Here is a 19147-nt window from a genome sequence, read left to right as displayed (position 1 = left end):
GAGTATTTATTGCAGTGTCTACTGGGTTTATTTGGGGTTCTCAGTACCTCCGGATGACGGCTTGACAAAGCCGCCAGATGAGCTGTTTCCACTCCCAAGCTCTGACTTGGAGAGAAGCTTTTGATTTCCAAAGTAGCGTGTGAGGAGAATCTTTCTTAACTCCCTTCCCTGTGGAGAGAGAAATCATAATGTTAAATCCATATCACAGTCTGAGAGAGAACCTGCCTCACACTAGCAAATTCACATTTATACACATTTGAAAATGTAGCTTTTTCTGAATCACGTCCATAAAAATAATGTCAAAATGAAGGACACTAACACATGTCCCATCTTAATGGTTATGTATTGCAGTGGTGTGGTGTATTCACTGGCATGAAATCCAGCCAATCATCCCTAAGAGATTTCATCTTCCACCTAATAGGAATGATCACCGTCATCCCATGATGCATTTCTGTCTTGATGGGAGCCATGGCTTGCAGGATGGCAACGCTTTTATCAACAAAGAAATTGGAGCCTCTCCTTGAGGAGCATAACAATAATAGTGTGTCCATTTACTAGATCCTAAATGAGAATCTATGAGAGACGGCAGCAGAGACAGTGTTTATTTAAAAAAAAATCATGAAGATGAAAAGAGGTTATATTTAGGTTTGTTATAATTAGTGATGATGATCTTTTCTTTCTTTTTTTGGACTAGAAAAAGGTGTTTCTTTATTGCTCAGCCTAACAACTGCAATCACTATGACCACCACCTTCTGTCAATTACAACATATACGACAAATTCATAAATAGGAACATCACCAATATTTCTGTGATTGTGTAAATTTGCATTGAGTGAGAAGATAAAGAACAGAGGATGAAGTAACATTTGATGGATTAAGGATGAAGTAAACTCTGACTAACTGAATCTCATTTGAGAAAACACACATATTGCATGTGCACGGAAGCACTGATGAGAAAAAGTGATAAAACGAGGCTGGATGTGGTCATTTGCTTGAGAGAATGTTTTATGTATATGCAGTACATGATGTGTTACACAACACCACGTTGTTTCCAGTTACAAATTTATATAAGAAACACATTTATTTTCTTTCCATCTCTCACAAACATCTCTCTGTGTCTCTTGTGACATGTGACGCAGATGAGCAGAAATGAGATGAAAGGATTCATGGAGATAATCTCCCAACGGTGGTTGTGTAATCAAAGTGCGAGTGTGATTGACAGGTGGGTGACTTGGATTGTGCTTGTCACCTTATTTTTGTAGTGCAATGGGGAGGAGAAATGATGGACGGATGGACGGGATAGAAAAGAACTTATGGACACTAAGGGTAGTTAGCATCAGTTTCCATGGCAACCTAACAACTCAAAACAGCCTTGTTCTGATGACATCGTTCTACCGTCATTATTGATCATGGAAGGATGGATGAATAGATGGATAAACTAATTGATTAAAGGATGGAGCAAAAGGATGAATGGACTGTAGGGAGCCACCTGTGGTTTTCATGGAACTGTTTTTTTAGGACAATCAGCCTTCCCTAAGACACAGGCGGTGGACAAAGTAACAGAAGTACCTGAAAATACTAGTTTTGCAGTAAATACAATTTTTATGAAGCTCATACTGTTTTTTTTAATTAGTTGATTAACCAATTAAAATAATTATTATAATACATTTAATTTGTACCGCCCTTTTCATTCATAGTGTCTCATGTAAAGTGTTTGTTGACAAGAATTTTGAAAACAATTAATTCTTTAATCAATTATTGAGTAAAAATGCCAAACATTTGCTGGATTGAGTCACACAAGCGTGTGTGCTGCTTTTTTCTGTTTTATATCGCTGTGAACAAAATATCTTTTGGTTTTGGACTGTTGGTCCAAGCAAAGAGTTTACGGCTACTGGGACTTTCTGACATTTTATACACTAAATGATTTATTGATTAACTGAAAAATCAATAGATTAATTGATAAGCATGACAATCCATTGTTCCTATCAGTTAATGCAGTTTTCCTGTGTTCAGCATACATTGTCAGTTTTGAGCCTTTTTCCCTTTACTATTCCATAACAGAACGTCGCAGTGTTTACGACTGACACACCAGCAATTCAGGCAGCGATTATGTGCCTGCCTATTTGTCCCTCTGCAAGTTCCCTTATTGTGATTGTCACACCTCTATTAAAGCTGACATATTCTTCTAATTGGTATTCAGTTTAATATGACTCATTTGTGTAGCCGCCTTTGTAAGCATTGTTTACAATAGTTGCTGCTTACAGAAAATTGCTGGTACATTGCAAATCTGTAATGTTGCAAATGGAAGTCTCTGCCAAACATAGAAAAATGACATTATCACAGAGAAATACTGTACACAAATGGCACAACCATTGACGGCATATTTTCTTTAAAACACTTGAAACAACGCCCTCAAAAAAAACACCATAGATACTATAGTTTCAACATAAACACATGAGATGAGACAAAACGAGGCAATGCCATGCCCCACAACAGACACTGGCCAGGTACAGTCCAGCTGAAGAGCCTCCAACTAAGTGCAGTGGAGAGCAAAGATGTGGAGAAGCACCTGCTCCCTGTGTCAGTAAACACTCCATCTCATCTGCAGTCAGCAGAGACACTTGTCTGCCTGCACTGTCTGGCTGCTATCTCACAAACACACACACATACACACACATACACACATACGTCTTGAACTGAAGGTGAGGATCCATTGAGCCAGCTCCTCACATTTCCATGCAGCGATGCACAGACACATTCTCAGGGGAACTACAAACTCAGCACTACACTCTATGAGGCAGTGCATCCCCACGTACGCTCTTTGACTGATTGCATTTTGAATCATGTTTGACTTAACATTTCCCCTTTTTCTGACAGAGGACGTGTTGGTTTTGCACTACTCTCAAACACCAGTAAAAAAGAAACGCTCTGGAGGGGGAAGTTGAAAGGGGGTGGGGGTGACAGGTTTTTGCTCGTGTTCGCCTCCCTTCTGGGCGATGCAGTCTGCTGCCTAGGTCTGCAGAGAGAGAGGAGAGCAGTGAAATAGAGGGAGAGGAGAGGAGAGGAGAGGAGAGGAGAGGAGAGGAGAGGGGAGGCAGGATGGCGGGAGAGGAGAGTCAGCCCAGCCTGACTCATCTGCTTGCTGCTGCATTGACGAGAAAAACTCCAGTCAGGTGATGTAAGAGCCACGAGAAAGAGAGATAGAAATAGAGGTAGAAGAACTGACAGAAGTGAGGGGGGGGGGGGGGCGGGGGTATGTTGGTGAGGGAGAGGGAGAGGAGGAGAGGAGGAGAGGAGGAGAGGAACAAACAAAACCTAGCATGGAGCAGACAGTCGTGGTGTTTTAAAATGTGCACCGGCACGCCACACTGCGGCTCTGGTGTCCAAGCCGGGGATGAGCTGCCGATCCCCACCTCCGGCATCCTCACACCACCCTCTTCTCCCCCCCTCCTTCCTCCAGCCCCCTCGCAGCTCTGCTGTCTGCAGATCTCTCCGACTCCAGAGAGAAGCGTGCACAAAAAGACAAAGACATAGGCTGCCCTGTGCTTCTTTAGGTGGTCTGAAAACTCACACAGGCAGCAGAGGGTAGCAAGACAGACAGTACTGCGAACAGGCGGGGGGAAGGCTTGAACTGCTCAGGTCAGACAAGGTCGACTGTGGCAGAGACTCGGGCCACAAAGGAGGAGAACGTTACCCAAACAAGTTCACATATTTTCTGTGTTACTTTTGCCTACAACAGAAACCTGAGAGGACTCTGGACTGGTGTCTTTTGTAAATAGTGGGGGGACACTGATCAAGTACACCGTGACACAGCCCAAGAGTTTCCCCACAGGCTATTTAGGCCATTTAGGTCAACAAACTATCAAACTGAAACTCCACCTTCTGAGTATTATTTGTTGTCATTAGCACATGATACTATCATCGAGTACAGAATAAAAGCATGTGGTGCATGTTATCTAACAAAGAGTTGTCTCTAAGGCGGCAGTGAGCTCCTCAAACAGCCTGGAACTGGAGGGAAAATGAAAAGCTTACCTTCCATAAAGGTGATACATATCCATATCAGTGTGTTTTGCAAGGCTCACTTGCCAAGGGAGATATTCTATGACTAGGACAAAATCAGGAAATCAAGACACATACAGTCGGATAACCCTGCTGCTTTAGTACAGACACTATGGGAACATGTGCAGTGAGAGAGACGTGGAGGGATACAGACAGGGCTGTAGCTGCCATCGAGGAGACTTAGGTCATATGTATTTTTTCTGGGAATTTGGTTTGTTTTAGCAACGTTGCAGGAGTTTGCAGGAGAAACTTTTTTAGTTTCACATTTTTTAGGATGATTCTCCTCAAGAATTTTATTCCTGGCAGTGCAGAGAGCGCAGTGAAACAGCATTTAGATTGTTACTTTATGGGTCCATCATGTTTTAGGAAGTTTCCTGGAAAGCACTATGTAATCTAGCACTAATTAAAGGGAATATAGAGAAACATATTTGAGATAGTTATTGTGGTTAACAGTGTAGTTAGTTGTGTTGAGTTTGCAAACAGATTTCAAAGAAGTGCTCCATTTAAACATAATTTGCAGAAAGTAAAACTGAACATCGGGGACGATGGCTTAAACTCATGACCTCTTCATTTCTAAAATCCTGGCCGGGTGAGTAAACAGACGCTAGAGTTAATGTTATCTGCTGCTACTGTTAATCAGAGGGTGAATTATCGATCCTGCACTTAGTTTTATGGAGGGCTGTGCTATGCTACGTTAGGTGACACTGTTCAATGAAGTTGCATATCCACACCTTACATGCATCTCATGAAATTTTGTGAGAGACAAACATGCGCGGACACAGGCATCACGTGTCGCCATTTACAATGTTTTCAAGCAGCAATTCCACAGCATATAAAATGCTTTTATCCAACAAACAAGCACATCAGCAAAACAAATTAAGGCCCACATGTGAGAGCAATTGGTGAGACTCGTTCAGGGAAATACAAGACCAGCAGCATAAACAAGCATGCAGCAAAAGGCCAACTGTTAGCTGGCGGGTTCGCAGTGGAAGTGTTACATGTGATTCTCTAACATTGTTAAGTACTGATTGTGTTTGTTAGGAAGACTGTGATGTTGAAGATGGGTTGGCTGGCAAGATACAAGCAAGGCTTGTTTGTTTCGTCTGGTAACCGAGCATGGTGGACATGGTGGACAAAATAAGAGGAACACCTTGCAATAAAAACAGTCCTGCAGTAAATAAAAATTACTGAGGACTTGTTTTTTTTTTTATTACAGGTGTTAAATCATTTCAACTGTCATTTTTGAGTCTGTATTCTGAAGTTTTTTTCCATCAGTGTTGGTAAGTTTCTGCTCGTGACCACTGGCATATGTGCATGATCACATTTTCTAATGTGTGTGACAGCGATTCAGTCAGTCGCAGTTAAAGAGTCTACACAAGTGAGTCAAATTGAATACAGATTTGCAGCTTTAATAGAGATGTGATCATCATTTTCATGAGCGAGTTACCAGAGCAACGTAAGGGAACTCACAGTGGGACGCAAAACCAGATAGTTCCTACCTAAATTGCTGGTGCATCAGTTACAAACACTGACAAATTATGTGCCAAGTGGCAAGGGAAAAGTTTTAAACCAATGATGACATAAAGACGGTGCCAAATTCAGAGAAAATGTGCTGGCAAAGAGGAACAGTGGCAAGAGAGACACTTAATGGGATGTTTGCTTAATAGCACTTTAAACCTAAACCTCAAAAATGACCACTGACCTCTGACTGTCTCAACAAAAACCAAACACCAAATAATTATTATTTGCTGCAAGACTGTTGTATATTATTTTGTCCACCAGGTGTGTGCATCCACACTCACACACTCTAATGTCATTAAAAAATGACAGCTAGAAGCAGTCAGTCTAAACACAAGCCTCAATTCATTTAATTCATGCTTGTTGCTTGTCATGTGCCTCGCTTGAGCGCAAGTGACCTAACTCACATGCAATCAGATTCAAATAACACACTATGAACCGTGTCAAAACACTGTTCCCAGTGACAATTAATCTCATTCATAGTGGCCCTCAGATTCGCAAGGCCCTGAACTCACTAAAAGTCTTTTCTTTTTTATTTTTTTTTACACTACATCTCTTTCCTCCGTGGCTTGGAGCTAAAAGAGTTTGCCAGGCACCGTGCTCCTGGTCTGGAGGCATTTCTACACAGCGAACACAGACTTCCTGTGCCCAGTCACGGCCAGAGCAGACAGACAAACAACATGTGCTAATCCCTAAATCGCCATGGAAACCAAAACATAATACTCCCCTAACAGACACCTGACTGATGGATCAAAGGAAGGGAGAGCAAGAGGAATGAAGGACAAACCTTTTCAGCAGGTAATAAAACATACTGTTCATGTCAAAGATTTTCACATACTTTTATTTTTTTGGCCTTACATAAAAATTCATAAAATCTAAAGAGGTATTCAGGGTCTAGGTTTAGGTCTACATTTCCTAACTCCAACTTTCTGACTTGACTCAGCATGCTGTGTCAGCTTGAATCCAGCCAAAGGTCAAACCATTTGAGGTATCCATGAGCTCACCCAGCCCTCTGCCTGCCTGCCTGACCTGCTCCATGTGGATGAACCTAAGCCTTGTTCCACTTCTCCCATCAGAACACAAAACAAGGAAAACCCTGCAGGATGAGCTCACACAGGGACAGCCAGAGTGGCACTGCATGCCTGGGAGTGTGTGTGTGCGTGTGTGTGTGTGTGTGCACGCGTGTGTGTGTGTATGTCTGAGCGTGGCTTTACGTCTACATGCGTGCGTGTGATGCGCTTAGCATCGAGAGAGTGGTAATCTGTAAATCTGCTTTGCCTTGGGCAGGTGGTGTGAAACTTGGCAAGCAGGAAAGAAATAGAGGGAAAGAGGGATGAGAAGAGAAGAGAAAGAGGGACAGACAGACAGCATGTGAATAACGGGGATAAGTGTGAAAGAGAGGGAAGAAAGGCAAACAGAGTGTGAGAGTGGTTGAAATTACATAACTGGCTTTTTCAATCCTCAGTAAACAAAAAGACGTGTACATGTTCATACACATGACAGGATATTTCATATATATGCATGCATATGTATGAAATGCTTAATTTAATCTTGTTTAATTTAACGTTTAATTTAATCTCACTTGTCTGTCAGTTGCCATTTAGTAAAAGGATAAGGTTGTTGATATTGTATATTTTTCTTATTGTCAATGAATCCCATGAAAAGACCAAAACCAACAATGAACTGTTCTACTAACAAGTATTATCAAAGCCTGCTACTATATATCTTATCCTTTTATTTAAAAACACATCAACGAGCCACAGCATTGTTCTGGGTGATGTGCAACATTCAAGTCGATCCAACAAACACCGTCCTCCTGCCATAAATAGTCAACCCGTGTACAAATCCGCAACTGAAAATAGTCCCCAACAAATACGCTAATCACTCATGTTTGAATGACATCAGTGAAACACTACAGTGCTCACATTTCTTAAGAAATCACTCACTTAAAACTGAAACTATATACATATAGTGAAATGATATAACTGTGACAGATTTTAAAGATATTCGTCTTCATTAGCAACACATGAGCTGGTTTGCTACGGACAAGATGGGGAAGCTGGAAAGTATTGAGAGATGTATAGTAACAGGATTTGTATAGAATAATATGCTTCAAGTAAAAAAAAGTGTAAGGCTGCAACTAACAATTATTTTCATTATCGATTAATCTGTTGATTATTTTCTCAATTAATCAAATAGTTGTTTGGTCCATAAAATGCCAGAAAATGGTGAAAAATGTTGTTTTGCTGTTTCACAAAGCCCAAAGGGACGTCCTTGAATATCTTCTTTTGTCCACAACCAAAAGATATTAAGTTTACTGAATTCAGAAGAAATAAACCAGAAAATATTCACATTTGAGAAGCTAGAATCGGAGAATTTGGACATTTCTTTTCTTGAAAAACATCTCCAAATGATCATTCAATAGTTGGCAACTAATCAATTAATTGACTAATTGTTGCAGCTCTAAAAGAAAAAGTGCATTAGATAAATTCCTCTTGTATATTTCTTGTGTAATATTTGAATACAGTATGAGTATGCATAATACATTCTTTCAAGGCTTTTCCCCCCTAAAACCCCTCCTCACCCGAGACATCTCGAGGGCAAGTGGAGGCACAAATATTTATAAAGCTGCTCTTATCTGACAGTCAAAACAAGTGAAGTGCAGCACTGAGAGCCAACACATCTCTGTACAATGACTGCTGCACAGCTTCCTTCAATGCCCGACCGGCGCTCCTGGCATGACCAAGGCAAACACAGAGCAGGGCCTGGGTGGGACTAGAGGGGAGAGAGATAGAGAAAATAACTCGGGCGGGCAGACAGAATGCAATAGACTGAGACAAAGCATGGAGGGGGCAAGGGAGGAAGAGAGAGGCAGCGAGCGGACAGAAGAGTGAGAGTAAGGAGGGAGGGAGGGAGGAAGAGAGAGAACATGATGTTCCACGTGACGCTGGCTCAGCCACTGCAGGCTGTTACGTAAGCGCACCCCCTGCCCTCTCTCCTCATGGACTGAGCAGACTCCGCTTCTCTCCAATCCCTCACCCTGCAGCCGCTGCCCACTTTTTTTTTTCCTTTCCACTCACATGGCTCCTCACATGGCTGCCTCCCTCCCTCTCTTCCTCAGTCGCTCTCTCTCTCTCTCCATCTCATTCTCTTTCTCTCACTCTCCTCCACCCACTCATTGCACCCCAGGGGAGCCACCAACCTCTGCTGCCTATGCTGTCACTCTGTCTCTCTCTCCTTCTGTTTTTGTCTGTCTGCCTCTCCCTCTCTCTCATTATTTCCATCAATCGTTTTCTCCCTCTCTCTCTCTCTCTCTCTTTCTCTCTCTCTCTCTCTCCATCCCTCTCTCTCTCTCCCTCTCTCCTGTGCAGTGAGGCTGCAGCTCCACGCTCTGGGCTACAGGGATATGACAAAGAGAGGCCACAAATACATGCTCGAGCACACTCATGCACACCTACACAAACTGACATTTCACATATCGTTACCGCACTGTCTGGCTTCTCAAATGCACCGACCCGCTTTTAAAAAGTGACTGTTTTTCCACTTTGAATTCCTCTGATCTTGTTCCACACAACTGTTGAATCATTTGCCTTTCGGAAAACAGCTTGGCTCGCTGACACAAGATGCAAACACACGTAGGGAAAACAAAACTATGACTCCTCAAGCAGTAAGTGACACTAGCTGGCATGTACCATATTGAGAAAGTAGTCTTGACAGTATCAGTAACGCAATTACGCTGAAAGAGAACCTAAAGGCACATACATAATATTTAAATAAGTGATGTTCTGAAGCAAGAAAAACAGCCTTTAGTAGGACAGCATTGTCAGCCAAAAATAATCATATCTGCATGAAATCCCACATGGTCAGAGGACAGCAACACATGCTTTTTCCTAGTTTACTCCAGGACAAGGTTTAATACAATAAACTGAACTCTAAGCAATGCAAAACAGCGCATAAGAAAATCTCAGCGAGAAAAACAAAAACTCTATGACCACAAATGTAATTCCTGATGGGAGCGGCACATTTTGTGTTATGTGAACTACACAGCGTCACCTCCTCTCCCCACACAGCTGGAATAAACTCGCCTAAACCTACCAAAGGTGATTACAGATCTGACTTTTTTTGTACCTTGGCCCACACTTTCAACCTCCACCCCGCGGTGCACACAAACATACACACGCAGCCACTTCTTTAAGTCTCCTCTAACGACTCATTCACTCTACAGGCCTCTGGCTGAGAAGGGGTGCAGCAGAAGACGGGCCCCTGCACCCCCTCCACCCCCCACCCCACTCGCTGCAGTATTGATTTGTTTGTTCAGTGCTTGCCCCCCTCCTCCTCCTTCTCCTCCTCCTCCTTCCCTTATTTCCTCTCTCCTATTCTCTCTCTCAGTGTGAGTGTGTCCTCAAGTGCCTCCCTGCCTTATGTAACATAGAAAGGCCCACAGCATACTGATGAAGGAGAGTCTGGGCTCTGGGCCGACAGACCTGGGAGAAAACAAGGACCAGAGCACCGCTGATATGAGTGCAGCGCTTCTGGCACTTGAAGACAGGGCTAATTCCACAGCAAACTTTTGAATAATTTCACTTAATCAGTGTGTTTTTGTGTAACAGTGAGAGTTTTCAAACAAAATCCTGATTTTTTTTCTTTTGTAAGGTGACGGATGCATGAACAGAAACCATGTTTGGTGACTTATACACAGGGTCGTCTACTCACAGACTCCTGAAAACATTCCTTCTTGTCCAGCATCTCTCGGAGTGTCTGCAGGATCTTGATACACAGTTTCTCCTCTTTGTCCATAAGCTTCTTGGTGTGTTTGATCAGCCTGACAGAGTGACAATAGAAGTGCCGTATCATTTACAGTCATGTCCTGCTAATGCAGTCACTGGCTCACAAGTAAAAACAAAGCAATACTTTATTGATCTGCCACAGATAAAATCTCCTTTTCTGCTCTCCAGGGAGGTCAGACAACAGCAGCAGAGTAACAGCACTCCTGGAGGTTTGATGATGTATCAAACTAATTCTGTATTAAATATCTGATATGTTAGACTGAGTGATCTGCTGCCAGTATAATCCCTGACAACAGACACATAACAGTCTGTAAAACCTGCAGTGACAAGTTATTTTCTTTGCATATTTTGTATTTATTCATTTTATACTTTAATTGCATTCTTTACACATTAATACATAATTTCACTCATGCAGTTAGTCACTTTTTTTACTTTGAACTTTTTCCCAAGCTAATGTAATATGAGCCACGAGATTTAATTAACATAATGAATCATATTACATTAGTAAAGGTTTCAATGGGTGCTTTCAGTTTCACATGGCTTCAATGCTTCAGTTTTTCCTCTGGCAAAAAATGACGTTTGATTTTTTTGACAGTTGACAGTTTGGACATGTCAGTTGTCAGCATTGGTTTTCGGTGACTGAATACCAGCAAAAATCCTAACTCATCGAACCCCAAACCACTACTTCATGCTGCTGGTCTTTCCTATAGCCAGGCTAACACTTTAAAATGTGGCCTGCAGGTCTTCAAAAAAAGGGGGAATGTGTTCTGTTCTTTGTTCCATGTACAAGTTTTCAGCAGTGACTTACTTTGACATGAAAGCTCCGCTCTCGCAGCGTAACCGAGCAGCCTCTGGAAACAGCAGCTCGGGGCTGTGCAGAACGTCCACCAGCACAGAAAACTCTGCCTGAACCTTCGGACTGAACTGCTCCTCTAGTAAGGACACAACCCCCTGCACACACACACACACAAACACACACATGCTCAATCCAATGCTGTTATGGAGAGACTACTGGAGAAACATACATAAAGCCCTACATAAATAAAGCCCTCATAAAGTCCTTAACTTGGATTCTCCTGTTGATGTTATCTTTGTATGTGTACCTGTAGTTTTTCAATGATGTTCTTGTAGTCAGGGCCACCCAGGGGCTCCTTACGGGGCCGCGTACGTGCAGAGATTCTCCAGTCTTTGGCTGCTCGCTGCACCATATGGCTATGGACCTTGAGAGATAAAGTGTTGACCTGACTGTCCAGGTCCACTGGGATGGCTATTGCTCGTGCCTTGGCTGGGGAAAAACATGAAAGATTAGCAGTTGGTGTGAGGAAGGAAACACGGTGCAGGGGTCAGAGATCTAAACCACAAATGACCCAGTAGAGCTGCTCTGTCTGTGTCTTATTAAAATAAGAATATGTGACATGAAAAACAATCCATCTCTGGATAAATACTGATACAGAATCAGTTTTAAAGTGCAATTAATATATTCAATATTGCACTTATTATTAATTTACATTTTAATAATATATTTTAAATGTGTTTCAATGCCTCCTCTGTGTCTCTGTCATTTTTCAATACCAAAGGTGAGTAGCAACACTTACCCACATCAGCCAGAGTTTTGATACAACTCTCAATATTTGCCTTCTGAGCTGAGTTGATCCAGGTGCAGTTGTAGATCCTGAAAGCAGACTGGAGCAGCTGGATGAAGACAGACTGGTTTGTCTGTGAAAAGGGAAGAAAGCAGGGAAAACTGTGTGTTTTAAACCGGCGTAAGTGGAGGGAAAGACAAAGATATTCCTAATGGGAAAACTTCAATATTGTCTCTGATAGGAAACATTAACACAAACTTCTACCTAAACACCTCAAGCAGCTGTTCTAGGTACAAATGTCTGCAATGAAACAAGGAGGTCCCAGCTGAAGGTGCAGTGAAGGAGGCAGTCTGCTGTCAAATATTTTTAAGGTAAAGTAGCTGAAAGTTGGCAAAGGATTTGGATGTGCCATGAATGAGCATTACTCTGCAGGCACATTTAACTTGTAGCTTGTCGGTGGAGGGAAACTATACCTGCAGGTTGGAGTGGTTGACAGAGAAAGGTGAGCTGAAGAAGCCCTTGACAATGGCCATCACCGTCTCAGTCACATACTTCTCCAGGGCCAGATCGGCATGGTTACGGTCTGTGGTAGTGTTACACACCTTGAGATGCAAAAAGAAGACCCATGAACAAGCTCATCTTCACATCACATTGTTAAGGGTTTTCTCTGCACATGTATGTGACTAAGCATATATGAGGAAGCCTTGCTGTATCTCGACAGCCGCCTCATTAGAAAAGGATCGTGCGTACAAGTGTGACCTTTCAATCTGACAGAGCCTTACACTGGACATGTCCACTAGGAAGTTGTCAAAGAGCTTCCAGATGTGGTTGGAGGTGTAGATCTCCTTCATTTCTACCTCTGTGTCCACATAGCAGTGATTCACAAAGTTCACGTACGCAGTTTTCACCTGAGCGAAAAAACAAATAAGAAATGAAATGCCAGGTTACTTTAAGATAAACAAGACAGACCTTAATTATACTCACAAAATTTATAAAAATAAAATATGAATATAATAAATATGCATATATAATTCATTTAGACCATATAGTTCAAGCTATATTATTACATCTAGTAAAAATGATCTATCCTTTACCTCTGGTATACAGTTGACATCAGTGACAACTTTGACAATGTCGTCCAGTGGTAACAGAGAGTTGCATTTCAGCTCAGTGTAGACGTTCTTGCCCTCAGTGCAGGCAGCCAGGAGCTCCACGAGTGTGTTGTGATAGGCCAGAGCTCCATCTTCATCTGTTCGCTCACGCTCAGAGCCCATCATCTGCAGCAACACCGGGAACGAGGAGCGGTCGTTGTAGAACACCAGGACGTCCTCCCCACCGTTCACCAGCTGGACACACAAACAGACAAAGAAACGTGTGAAATAAATGCCACCACTATCACCAAGACATATTGAATGTAAAAAAAAATTTCAATTTTTTAAATGATTTTTGTTGGCCTTTTATACATTTATTGGATAGAAATAGTAGAGAGATGACAGAAAAGGTCCCAAACCACATTTGAACCAGGAATATTGAAGTGCATGGTCTTAACTTCATAAGCCTCAGATGTCTTTTTGTTCTGTAGCTCTTTAAAGCTGCAACAATTAGTCTATCAATCGATTAGCCAATCAACAGAAAAATAATCAGCAGCTATTTTGATGATTGATTAATAATTGATTAAAATGCCAAAATGCTTTGATTCCAGCTTCTCACATGTGACTATTTTCAGGTTTCTTTTGTCTTCTATGATAGCAAACTGAATATGACTGTTTGGGGCAAAAGAAGACATTTGAGGACATCATTTTGGGCTCTGGGAAACAGTGACAGTCATTATTTTTTACCATTTTCTGTCGTTGTATAGACCAAACCACTAATAGTAATAATCAAATTAATCAATAATGAAAATAATCAGTAGTTGCAGGCAGGGCTAGGCAATATATACATATTATATCGATATCGTGATATAAGACTAGATATCGTCTTAGATTTTGGATATCGTAATATCGTGATATGGCATAAGTGTTGTCTTTTCCTGGTTCTAAAGGCTGCATTACAGTAAAGTGATATAATTTTCTGAACTTAACAGACTGTTCTAGCTGCTCTATTATTTGCCTTTACCCAATTAGTCATTATATCTACATTACTGATGATTATTTATCAAAAATCTCATTGTGTAAATATCTAGTGAAAGCACCAATAGTTATCCCTACAATATTGTCGCAATATCAATATCGAGGTATTTGGTCAAAAATATCATGATATTTGATTATGTCCATATCGCCCAGTCCTAGTTGCAGCCCTGCTGTATAATTCTCTATAAATGTGCATCTCAGCTGTAATCCTACTGCAGATATACTCGTACATAAACAGTTAAAGTAACAAATGTATAAAGACACAGATGCTTTTATTTGCAAATATTTCTTCTTGTAACACATGGGCAAAATTACAATAAACTGCATACCTTAAAGCATTGAATTTAAATAATTTCCAGAAGCTTGAGCAATATGAAATTTTATGCTGCAAAGTGCTCCGGCTAGTAAACAATACGCATACATACTAGCATCTGTTTATCCCATAAGATGACATAATGATATATACACAGAGACTAAAATGAAAATATGAAATTAGACCTCTTCAGGGCATGGTAATCCCGACAAATATAATGTTATGTTTTATAATAATACTAATCTCAGATACATATTAAAATCTTCAGGAGATCTGTGGGGAAAATGAGTGCAAATCATTCATAATGATACTGTTGAAACTTAAGGAGAGCTACAGTGCAGCTGTGTGGACTGGGTCTGCATTGTCCATGAATTTTATATAATACATTCTCTCCTCATTTGTGTTTTTTAAAAAAAAAATCTAAACCATAACCTGTATCTGTGCAGTGCAGGATAAAATGTAAGTGGAAAAACAAAATTCTCACCTCTGTCATGACTTTGTCTTGACATTTCTTCACGTACTTCCCATCAGCTTTCACAATGGTTTGCAGGAACATGAGGTACTGAACATGTCTCCCGTGCGTTTCAATGCAGTGGACAAAGTGGTGAACCACGCGGTCGCTGATCTCATTGCAAAGTAGGTAGTTGTTCATAAAGATGTGACGCATCGTCTCAGCTTCTAGCAACTGGTCAAAAAACAGGAGCCATGATTCAGTCTTTCACAGAGATAATCCTCATGAAAGCAGTACTTTTAATCATTTGGATATAAGAGAAAATGAAAAGAACATTTATTTTTTATTAAAACACAAACAAACTTTTTTATACTGTCAGGCTGCCGTTTTTGAACCTTGTACTTATGTATTTTACTGACGCAACTGCAGTTTCTTCTTGTTTGACATTACTCATACATTACTTTTACAAAAAGTGCCTTCCTAAAAAGTGACTCATGTTGATCAAGGAGGAGTAAATCGAGGAGTAATATCAACATACCCCTGGAGTGAGGAAGAGGTTGAGGTGTTTATGTAGCAGAACTTGGTTCTGAGGGTTCCCTCTGCAGAAGTTCTGCAGAAAAACATGCGCCAGGTTCATGATCTCATTCATCTTCTCATCACTCTGTGAAAAGACAGAACCAGACAGATAAAAGAAAAGATGATTTCACAGCAGCATTAAGTGAGAGTAGTCATACAGTTGGCTGTTGCGTTTGTTCCTCACTGTCTCGTAGGGGATCTGCAGCAGGTCCAGCACCACAGTATGGGCCCCCATGTTCTTCAGAAGCCTCTGCTGCTGCACACGACTCTTCTTGCTCGGGTAACACAACTTACTGAGTCGCAGTAGGATCTACAAATGAGACAAACACATTTTATACACAACTACAGAACAAAAAGACATCTGACAAGAATAATCTGGAGATAAAGACATGGAGCTCACCTCTTTGACTATGTTGTAGTTGTTTGCTTTGTTGCTATCAATCTGAGGTTTATTATCTCCATCCTGTACTGGGCTCAAGACAACCTCCTGGTGAGAGACAAAAAACAAGTCTTTAGTAACCACATTCAAATTTGATTTAATTTATGAATTTGACAATACATGAGCTATTTCAATTATTCAAGCTTTATGACGTGGCTGACAAGGCACCACAATTCTCATGTGTTCAAACCCCACAAGGTTTATCTTTTGGCACACAATAACCCCTATATCCTGTCTCTAATTACCAGGATTTGTCACAGCATGATGGGAATAGTCTCTGCACTGATTCTTATCATTACTTTTCTTAAGCAATAAAGTAACAATAATAATGTTACAGGCCTGACTAATAAAAACTGATTTACAGCCAGTTTCCGTTCTTCCAGACATTATTATTCATTATTCCTAAGTGCTAAGCTATGTAGTTTGCACTGTGTGGTTTCCATCGGCTTTGATAAGCAATGATAACAAACAAAGAAACCAGTGTAGCTGAATGACAAATGGGAGGTTTAAGACAAATATAGTAATATCCTGTGAAGAAATAAATGCTACACAGAAATCTGAATTGTGAAACTTTGCCTTTAGATGCTGGATACTATTAAAAGATGGTACAGCACCTCTATGTTCTGTTCTTTGCCCTGCCTGACTCCCAAATCTTCACTGCTGTAGACTCCACTCTTCTCCACCCACAGCTCTGACTTCTCAACAGTCAGACGCAGCTGGTCCAGGTCGGCCTTGATCTGCTTGTAGTTCTCTACATCCTGCTCTGACACCAGCAGCTGGACCTGGAAAACACATAAGAAAAATACACACTCAGGATTAGAAATAAACCAGACATAGTGATATTAAAAGAACAAATGTGTATGAAAGCAAATCTCTGCCAAGAAGTGTCAGTGCAACACTTTGGAAAGTCAGCTCGCTGTTAAAATGGGAGCTTGTGCAGTGCTACACGCCAGCCGAGGAAGCTCTTAGTGAGACACTTTACACCAGCTGCTGCTTGGCCCCTTTGGAGAGCCTTAATCCAAACTGATTACATCAACCATGACAAAAATGACTTAAGTTAGGAAGTAACTAATGCCACAGTCTGTCAGTTCACCAAGCATCAAATACTCAAGTGTAACTGCTGTGTCGCTACCTGTTTGAAGGCCTGCAGGACCTCAGCTCTCTGGCTGAAGTGTTTGAAGATGAGCTGCAGTGAGCCAGACACCAGTGGGGGGTAATCTTGCATTATGAGATGGATCAGAACCCTCAAAAACGTTCGGCCACCCTCATCATCTAGCTCCACTGCACTTAACTCCGAGCTGAAATCACAGATACAGCAGTCAGTTAAATTCTCACACACCTATGCACAATAAAGCTCTGACTATAGTTTTGAGCAGATGCTGTGATCTCCGTAGAGATAAAGGAACCTGATAGTTCAAACAAAGTCAACTTACATCTTTTAAGTTCCTCTGTGTGAATGTTTGAGAGTGTATTAAAATACAGGTAGTCAGTAAACAAGCACAACTTCACCTACCTCCCTGCAAACATGCTCTCTGCTTTAGTTGCAATCTCATCTATGTCTGGTTCAGAAGCTGCAGACAAAATAAAGTGAACAACAGGTCATTTAAGTATAGCAGGCTGCAGTGGCTTACATCTAATAAACAACAACAAAAGAAATCTGCAGTAGTTGCATTACGGAAAGAATAATGTCTCACGTGTCATTATGGGCATTTCAGCCAGTGAGACAGAGTTGTCACTTAAGGTCTTGTCCCCAAACTCTTTCTTGTAGATGGACAACAAATATGTGATTCTGTAATCCAGCCTCACACTCAGGATGAACTGACAGGGGAGAAAAACAGGGCAGAAAAATAAAATCAAGCAGGTGAAATTGCACCAGAAATCAAAACATGCACATTCAGCTGGCAGCGCTTACTTGCAGGATCTCTATGATCTTCAGCTTGGTGTCCATCACCATGACGTCCTCGTTATCTGGCAGGAAGTGTCCTTTCCCGTAGCGCAGGGAGGGAGAGGTGTCAGGGAGGCTGTGTGGGACACCTCGACTCATCACCATCTGAGTCATCATTTCCCCGACACCATGGATCGTACGCAGGACATTGTTGCCTAAAGGAAACCTTTGTCAGTTAATTACTTACTACCTTTATCTCTGTGTGTCAAACCATTAAAAAAAGATCTGATTTTAGTTTGACCTGCAGAAAGTAATCTTTACCCTCATATCAACATGTTTTGATTACTGTAACTTCACCCAAGCGTCTTTATCTGGTCCAAAACACTGCTCCCAAATTATGCCCCCAAACTATGGGACTACCTTTGCCCCCCCATGTGAGTATTTAAGTCCATGAACTAAGACACAGCAGATTTTTCTTTCCTCATTGGCTTTTAACTTTTTAATCAACTCAGTTGCATTTAAGAGGTGCTAAATAAAAAAAGTTAACCTGCCCTGACTAACAAAATGACATAATGCACTTGCACAGTGTAACTGCACTGACCAGCTTCTGGACTCTTGTTGAGCTTGTTCATGAAAGTGAGCGGGTGCTGGACAATATCCAGGATGGCCAGCAGGGTGCGTGTGAGACGCAGCAGCTCACTGAAACTGTAGAAACCAAAGTAAACCAAGTTACGTGCCAGATTCACCACCTGGAAGAGAGAAGTAAAACAAGCAAGTTATCATTAGAAAAACACTTAACAATAAAAAATAACTTAAGTAATGAAAGCACTTGAGTCATAACCTAAACAAGACCAAGTCTACAGCCACACTAGCAGCTCTGTGAGGCTGTACTTGCTAACATGCTCATAATGAAAGTGCTTGTAACAATTAATCAAATAGATGTTGAGATATTTCACTCTGAACCAAATGTCAACCTGCTGGTGACACTAGAGAACAAATCGGGGGATCACCAAAGTCAGTAGGATAAGTCCTCTGGGCACCATGAATGTCTATACAACATTTCATCTAATAGTTGTTGAGACATTTTAGTCTGGACCAAAGTGGTGGACCTACCGACTAACTGGCATAGCTACTCCTACATATGTATGCATCATATCTGGTTTATTTTACCTCTAGTGTGAGTTCATTCTTGTCTTTATCCCCAAATGGAAAAGGCTGGCTGACCACATCTTTGAGGTATTCCTCTACAAACTCCATGGTGGGAGCAAACTTCCTCTTCATCTCCTCTCTTGAAGTGTCAGTGGACTCATATTCAAACCTGCAGAAAAGCACAACAACAATCTGCATGTGGTGACTTGCTCCATCACGTATGCCTGCACCATCACACACATAATCCCACACATAGATG

The 19147-nt window shown here is 41.4% G+C and overlaps 1 protein-coding gene across 3 annotated transcripts in view; it reads right to left on the bottom strand.

Annotated features, from left to right (window-relative positions):
• The window catches only part of itpr2 (inositol 1,4,5-trisphosphate receptor, type 2), a 58091-nt gene that overhangs the window by 22581 nt on the left and 16363 nt on the right, over positions 1 to 19147 (bottom strand). For all 3 annotated transcript variants that reach the window (XM_042411051.1, XM_042411052.1, XM_042411053.1), the window contains 19 exons: positions 18910 to 19057; positions 18341 to 18488; positions 17767 to 17954; positions 17549 to 17672; positions 17368 to 17425; positions 16987 to 17152; positions 16469 to 16636; positions 15816 to 15902; positions 15600 to 15725; positions 15378 to 15500; positions 14873 to 15073; positions 13041 to 13292; positions 12729 to 12854; positions 12420 to 12548; positions 11959 to 12079; positions 11467 to 11648; positions 11172 to 11314; positions 10290 to 10398; positions 48 to 168 (listed from right to left, as the gene is read on the bottom strand). In XM_042411051.1, the coding sequence (XP_042266985.1) occupies positions 48 to 168; positions 10290 to 10398; positions 11172 to 11314; positions 11467 to 11648; positions 11959 to 12079; positions 12420 to 12548; positions 12729 to 12854; positions 13041 to 13292; positions 14873 to 15073; positions 15378 to 15500; positions 15600 to 15725; positions 15816 to 15902; positions 16469 to 16636; positions 16987 to 17152; positions 17368 to 17425; positions 17549 to 17672; positions 17767 to 17954; positions 18341 to 18488; positions 18910 to 19057 (2720 nt within the window). The remainder of the gene's footprint in view (positions 1 to 47; positions 169 to 10289; positions 10399 to 11171; positions 11315 to 11466; positions 11649 to 11958; positions 12080 to 12419; positions 12549 to 12728; positions 12855 to 13040; positions 13293 to 14872; positions 15074 to 15377; positions 15501 to 15599; positions 15726 to 15815; positions 15903 to 16468; positions 16637 to 16986; positions 17153 to 17367; positions 17426 to 17548; positions 17673 to 17766; positions 17955 to 18340; positions 18489 to 18909; positions 19058 to 19147) is intronic.

Source organism: Thunnus maccoyii, chromosome 5 (assembly GCF_910596095.1).
Source record: "Thunnus maccoyii chromosome 5, fThuMac1.1, whole genome shotgun sequence".
NCBI lineage: Eukaryota > Metazoa > Chordata > Actinopteri > Scombriformes > Scombridae > Thunnus > Thunnus maccoyii.
This window is presented reverse-complemented; position numbering and strand designations above follow the sequence as displayed.